This window comes from Adiantum capillus-veneris, chromosome 18, assembly GCF_014529385.1.
Source record: "Adiantum capillus-veneris isolate H3 chromosome 18, ASM1452938v2, whole genome shotgun sequence".
NCBI lineage: Eukaryota > Viridiplantae > Streptophyta > Polypodiopsida > Polypodiales > Pteridaceae > Adiantum > Adiantum capillus-veneris.
This window is the reverse complement of record NC_140948.1, coordinates 109,464,097-109,471,250: the sequence shown is the minus strand read 5'-3', so window position 1 is coordinate 109,471,250 and position 7,154 is coordinate 109,464,097. Positions and strand designations below refer to the sequence as shown.

Below are 7,154 nucleotides of genomic sequence, written 5' to 3'. Positions count from 1 at the left end.
TCCTACTACCATGCTAACCATTCAAGTGCATCTTCTTGTTCACATAGTTGATGAGGTGGAAATAGATGGCACAACACATTCCAAATGGATGTTCTTTTTAGAACGTTTTATGAAAACGCTCAAGGGATATGTGCATCAGAGGGGCACGTAGGGTAGCATGGTAGAAGGTTGGCTGGTATCAAAGTCCCTAGTTTACATTAGAGAGTGGCTAGACAGATTTGATAAAGCTGGGGACATGCTATGGCTAGCCATAGATGACGAGTGCACATCTTGGATATTCATGTGAAATCTCGGTGTTGAGAAGAAGATGGCGGCAGATCTAGAGGCTAAGATCAACCGATTTTGCATGCTTCACAATCCAGTGATGTAAAAGTGGATTTCACAATACAAGGATGCAAAGTAAGAGCGACAAAGGGCACGAATCGAGCATTAGGAAGGGAATAGGGTATAGAAGGGCCTCTCTATTTTCCATGGGATTAAAAATGAGATTAAGGACTGAGCAAATGGGAACTGCCATGTGGACTAAAATGGTGGGTGTGGCAGGCTCTAAAATTGAGTGGTCAAACTTATAGGCCTAGAGGTGGAGGGGTCTTCACTTTTTTAATAAAATGAGAAAATAAGAAAATTTGAACCTTTTTCCATAAATCTAGGGTAAAAACCCACTCTTTCTTTCTCTAGAGGCTATAAACTCCCCCCCCCCCCCCCCCCCCCCCTTGTTACCATATACATGTGGTAGTGATGTGTGTGAACACACTAGGACCGCCGGGGCATTTTTTCCCTCTTTAGGAGGTTTTTTCCCCCGTGCATTGTATATACGCCCATCACTCTAGGGCTATCTATCTTTCCATTGCACACTAAGTAACACACTCTCTATTGTGTGCCTTGAGCTTCCTTCGTCTTCTCCAAGCTGTGTGTGTTTCTCTGCAACCCTAATTCCAACACCCCCCTCCCTCCCTAAAAAGGGGTCTTTCAAAAAATGTGCTGACATTCTCTCTCTCCTCTTTACTCTCTCTAAGGCTGCTACATCTACTCTCTCTCCTCTTTAGCTATGAAACCTACATTTTCTTCTTCAAGCCCACTTTTCCCTCCAAATAGCTCCTGCAACAGAGGTTTGAAATCTCCCTTCTCCATTGATCACTCAGCCTTACCTTCACACCTCTACAGAAATGTAGATCTATAATATTGGATACTTCTAATGTATCTTTACCAACACCTCCCTTATCCATTGATAACGCAGTCTCACCTTCACACCTTTATAAAATGTTGCAGATATGCAATACGACTGCTTCTGGAGTATCTTCATCAACACCTTCTTTGGTCCTTCTTCCCCATCTAGGTGTGAAGGTGAGGTTGATCACTCAACCTCACCTTCAAACCTCTACATGAAGGTATAGATCTGAAGCAGTAACTACTTATTGAGTATCTTCATCATCACCTTACTCGGTCCTTGTTCCTAATCTAGCTCTAAAATGATCTCTCCTCACTCATCCACATCATTTGGAGGTTTGGATAGGGGCATTGTTGGGTAAGATTATTAGGCTTATGCATTGGTATGGACAATGAACTTCATTCCTACTTCCAATGTTCTTGTATCTTTGCTCACTCACCATGTTGGTTTTTGTTTCCAACTTTCATGTAGAGATTTGTAGCAATGGCATTGTCTGTCTTTTTATACATCTTAGCATTTGTCATTAGGCCACACTAATAAAAGCTGTGTATATGAACTAATCTTCATTTTTTTCAAAGCATGTGTTGCATTGCTTTCATGGCCTCTTTAGGTGCTCGTCAACGTGCGAGTTTTATTGACTCAATAAGTTGCACCAATGTGCAGGACAATAGCAATTCTTCACTTGTTATCATGACTATAAATTATCTATGTGGGTGAAAATGTGGCTAAGTTCATGCTGTTTACACAAGGTATCCAACAAACATATGGCTTCTCATACACACCATTGGAATGGGAAGATCATGGGTTTCAAGAAAACTCAAGATGGCAAGCGTCTACCAAAGGTACAACATGTGTATATAGCTTCTTTATTGGTGCTTGACATGTCTTTGGATCAACCTAGGTTTCTTGCAATCTGTATATGTTCTCCTTCTATTTAAATGTTTTGGATTGTACCATTTATGCTTTTACCTCTTAGGTTTCTTCAATATATGCATGATTTTGTGTATTTTCCTTTCCTATATTTTTCCATATAATTTTGCAGAGTGGGAGTCAATGCAATCTTTTATATGTAGCTTTGAAGTTATTTATGTGGACATTGGCCTGGCAAGTTTTTATATGCAGAGTGTTTATCTCGAGAGCTTCCCTCACAAGAGATATTCCTCTATGGACACGCTTATGCCACATCAAATGCTCTATTATTGGTTCTGAGCATTTCAATATTAAAAGTAATTAAGTCTTAGCAAATGGAATCCAAGAGTTGTATTATTTTGCAAGTGCACATTTAGTTCTCTATTTATCTTCTCCACAAAAAAATAACTTAAAACTGAATTTTTAGTAATTAAGTGAATTCTAACTAGTACTACCTAGAGGCACACAAGTTTGAATATGAACTTGTTTTAAACGACTTACACCGTATGATTGTTGATTGATTTTCTAAAGCATGTGTACAAATCTAACAAGAACTTTTGATATTGCCTATTGAAATTTGTTAAAAGGCTTGCTTAGAGGGATTACAAGGTAGATGATCACAATGGCCTCATCAACTTGGGCATGGGATGTTTATGTATATATTTAATTTCGTAATTGGGACATGGGACTAGCTTTTCGAGTGCTTAAGGAAATGGAGAGGGATACGAACAAAGAAAAAAGCACGAGTAGAGATAGGGAGGTTAAAGATATAAGTGAGCATGAAGAGGCCTCAATGAAGCTTGTGCTCCTACATGACTCTAGTCTAATGGACAACATAAATTAAAATCTAGATGGAGATGAGGTGATAGAGGAGGCTCTAGACTTTCTACTCCATTTGCATGCAATGGTGATGAAGGGTCATCAATTTGTTTTTGTCAAATGACATTTTCAAAGATTGTTGGACTTCGGTAGTATAAGCAAAATTCTTAATTATTTCACGCTCCAGCCTTTAGCATGGAGCTTTGAATATATGGAATTTATTCTCTTTTTATATTTTTGTATATCATGCAAAGTAACTATGATGGCTCTTCATTTCCTATTCTTCTTATTCATTGGTGGTCTTATTCATTGGTGGTGGGGAAGGAGGTGATTGTTGTTTCCATGCAAGGACAAAGTTCTTGTACTTTTTTCTTGACTCTATAGAATTGTTTGTTCCTCTATGCTTTGAGTTGTATTATTCTTCCTCTTTTAAAATTTCTTTGGCATGGTCACTAAGCGTCTGGTCTTGCGTATCCTCTTTGTAAGAAGTCTATCAAAGTATGGGAGTTTTTTTTGCACCATGATCAAGTTACATGCCTCATTTTTGGAGCAAAAAATTGGAGTTTTCCATGCGAGGCCATGTTCGGTGCGCAGATTACGGCCAAATATGGCATCTTTTGCACCAAAGAACCACGTCAAGGGGTGTTTCAAGATGCGAGGGGTCGGTACTAGGCTCTGTGCACCACGACCCACAAAATCCATGTTTGAACTATAGATTATGGCCAAATTAAGCATCTTTTGCATAAAAGAACGGCACCGAGTGGCTTTTCAAGATCGGGGGGTCCCGAACCAAGCTTTGTACGCCACAGCGCGTAAATGGCCTGTTTGAGCGGGGGGGGCTTTTTGAGACGAGGGAGTCCGGACCAAGCTCTGTGCGCCATCGCACGCAAATGGCCTATTTCAGGGGGCTTTTCGAGACCGGGGTGGGGGGGTACGGGATCCCCCCCCCCCCCCCCCCCTGTTCTCGAAAAGCCCCCCGGTGCCGTTCTTTTATGCAAAAGATGCTTGATTTGGCCATAATCTTCAGTTCAAACATGGATTTTGTGTGTCATGGCGTGCATGAAGCCTGGTATCGACCCCTCGCGTATCGAAACACCCCCGACGCGGTTCTTTGGTGCAAAAGATGCCATATTTGATCGGTATAGACCTCTCAGGTCCCGAAACAGCCCTGGGCGTGGTTCTTTGATGTAAAAGATACCTGATTTGGCCATAATCTGCCCCCGAAACATGGCCTCATATGGAAAACTCCATTTTTTTTGCCACAAACCGGCCAATATATTCCGGCAAAAGATAATATTTTGGCAAACTTTCTCGAGACCGGGGTTTTTTTTTTGGTTTTTCGACGAGTGATTTTAGTTTTTCGATGAGTGATTTTTCTCATGTACAATGGATTCTACTCATTAAGGGGTCTTAAAAATGTGTTTTTCTAAAATGATAATTACAAGGGTAAATCAAGCTTTATACTTAACGCATTTCCATGTCCATCTTTAACAAAAAATTTGTCACATCGCAAGAATTTTCACTATCATTAATGTATGTTAGATATTTCTTAAGCTAGCTCAATTTTTTAAAAAATTCCAGTTAGGTATGTAGTATAGTTGTGAAGCTTGTGCGATATCTCAATAAAGATTTATGGAATTCAATACTCATTTAGGCTCAGTAATAAATTGCAACTTATTACATAACTTCTACTTTTTTTTTAATCCATTTTTTGGGTTCTTTCAAATCAAATAAAAGTCTTATCATGTTTTTAACGTATTAAAACTATACTTCTATGAATATTTCATATTGTATATGGAAGTTATAGTCAGATTATCAAAATCTACCATGACCTGAGTGGTCTAAGCCAATAACTTGATCCAAGGAACTTTTGTTCATATGTGCTACAGTCCACCAGTTATCCCACCATTCTAGAATTTGGTCAAAGATTCATTAAGTTTTAAGTACTTAAACTTCCAAATAAGAGGCCCTCCTATATCCCATTCTCTTCCTAATTTTTATAAAGGCTAATTGTACTATTAGCAACTATATGTTTCATGCTCAGATTTCAGATTTAGATGTCCTTTATTTAGAAATACAAATAATCCTTATTTTTATGGTGCCTTTTGACCATCCTTTCACCAGCCACTATTGATATACAATTATGTACAAGAATGTGTCAACTACAAACATTCTTGGCTAACCTGGTTCTCAACACAAATTTTTGTGGGGCCTAGAAAATGAGGGAAACAATAGTATTTCAAGACAAGTGCACACAATTAACCTGAATGACAACATAAAGTAACGTCAAAACAATGACAAAGTTCACTGCAAGTAAAGAGATGACACACTAATATGGTAAAGATTGTATTGCATTAATCAATTACATGAGCCAACTGTCTTAACATATGAGTTTTGTACTTAAATGTTATGTACATGAGAACAAAGCTAGGCTCTCTCTCTCTCTCACTACCACTCTACTGCTCCGCCTTTTGGCCCCTTCGTCTTGCCTTCCAATTTCAACACCTTTCTTTGCAGCAGTTGTAAGTTTAGTAGACACTTTGGCAACCAATTCTTGGTTGTTGAGATTTGGTTCCCACACTTGAATTTCCATCTTGGCTTGGATGGTTCTTGGTCTGCAATTGAGCCACAAAGTGACTGATTATATCTCCTTAGGGCTTGATTATTCAAATATTGCAGGCATGAGATTTCACGTCATTACCTTTTGCGATACACCTTCTGCAGATAAAACATGAACACATAGATATACAATATCAAAAGCTAATTACAATTTGAGTTTCTTAAATCCATAGCTAAATTTGATTGCAATATAAACATTCAAAACTTCACATCTTCCAAGAGCAAGTATTTGAACATTGTTGAATTTAGACCAACCCATATTGTGGCCTACATTGCTGAAATGCATTGGAGTCAAGTTTTCCAACCATCGATAGCAGCTTTTGAATAAATATTTTGGAGGTACTAGTACCTGTTGATAAATATAGGAGAATCTGCTAAAACAAGAGATGATTAATAAATAATCCTTCTAATTTCAAAGTAAAAAGAGCTCCAGTAAGTCATTCATGGAAAAAATTCACTAACAACACATGCTTTGCAGAAACTGACACTTACCTTAGGATCCTTTGCCAACATTGAAAATGTGTGACCCTTCATAAGCCTTACATACACCCCTTGAATTTTGGTACATTGTCACCATGTATAGTAAATATCTACTCCATTGTAATCCTTTTCCGGGTAGCTATGAGCAAGAACAAGCAAGTACACTCTTAGAAATTATCTGCACAGTGCATTGTTCATACACACAGTACAGAAGGAGATGTTGCAGCAACTATGAAAAGTATTTTGAAAAGAGATAGGGAAAGTTAATGTTGCAAGTCAAAAAAGAGGTTATGGGACTCGAAAGAGATGCAAGCTTGGGAAGAGAGAGAAAGTGGACTGGGAACCTAGAAGTTGGAGCTATGGAGATAGAAGTTGCAGATCTAGAATGAGATGTTGGAGCTATGGAGAAAGAGGCTTCTGATCTAGAAGAGAAGTTGTTGGAGCTATGGAGAAAGAGGTTGCATATCTGGAAAGAAATGTTGGATCTATGGAGAAAGAGGTTGCAGATCTAAAGGGAGTTGTTGTAGCTATGGATAAAGAGGTTGCATGTTTACATGGAGATTTTGTATCTATGGAGGAGGAGGTTGCAGTTTTAGAAGGAGATGATGTAGCTATGGAGGAAGAGGCTGCAAATCTAGAAGGAGCTGTTACAGAGGTAGAATGATGTGTAGTAGGCTACTTTACAAAACGATGCCCAAGCATGAGAAGAGGACGAGAGAGATGTGAGGTATTTTTAGAGAGAGGGGGGGGATAAAGATTGCAGATCTGCACTTTTCAACCAGCAGAGGGGAGAGAAAGAGAGCTTGGGAAACGTTTGGAGGGGGAGAAACAAGAAGAGAGAGAAGACAAAGAGGAGACAAGAGAGGGAAACTTTTAATATTTGAAAATTGAAAAGGTGCTTTTGGGGGAAGAGTAACTCCAACCAGATCTTGTAAAGTCTGCATATATTCCCCAAGAAAATAAGCAAAAGTATTTTTATAAAGGCATGTCTAGGCTCTCTACCCCACCATTCTAGCCCTTGGTCAAAGCTTGATTGTTTTAAGTATTATCTAAAACTGCCAAATAAAGAGGCCCTCCTATACACCATTCCCTTCCTAACGGCATTATTCGGAGGGTCTGGAGAGCCTACTAACATTCATGAGCTTAAGATGGTTGCATA

At 38.9% G+C, this 7,154-nt stretch overlaps 1 protein-coding gene across 1 annotated transcript; it reads left to right on the top strand.

The window, feature by feature from the left end:
• Positions 1 to 6,380: 6,380 nt before the first annotated feature.
• Positions 6,381 to 6,659, top strand: LOC147436189 (uncharacterized). The gene has a single exon (XM_086488104.1). The coding sequence runs from the start codon at positions 6,441 to 6,443 to the stop codon at positions 6,657 to 6,659; it is 219 nt and encodes a 72-aa protein (XP_086344230.1). The 5' UTR covers positions 6,381 to 6,440.
• Positions 6,660 to 7,154: the final 495 nt, after the last annotated feature.

Bases quoted from the DNA above. Each gene is read 5' to 3' on its own strand.
- LOC147436189 (XM_086488104.1), top strand. From the start codon at position 6,441: ATGGAGAAAGAGGTTGCATATCTGGAAAGAAATGTTGGATCTATGGAG.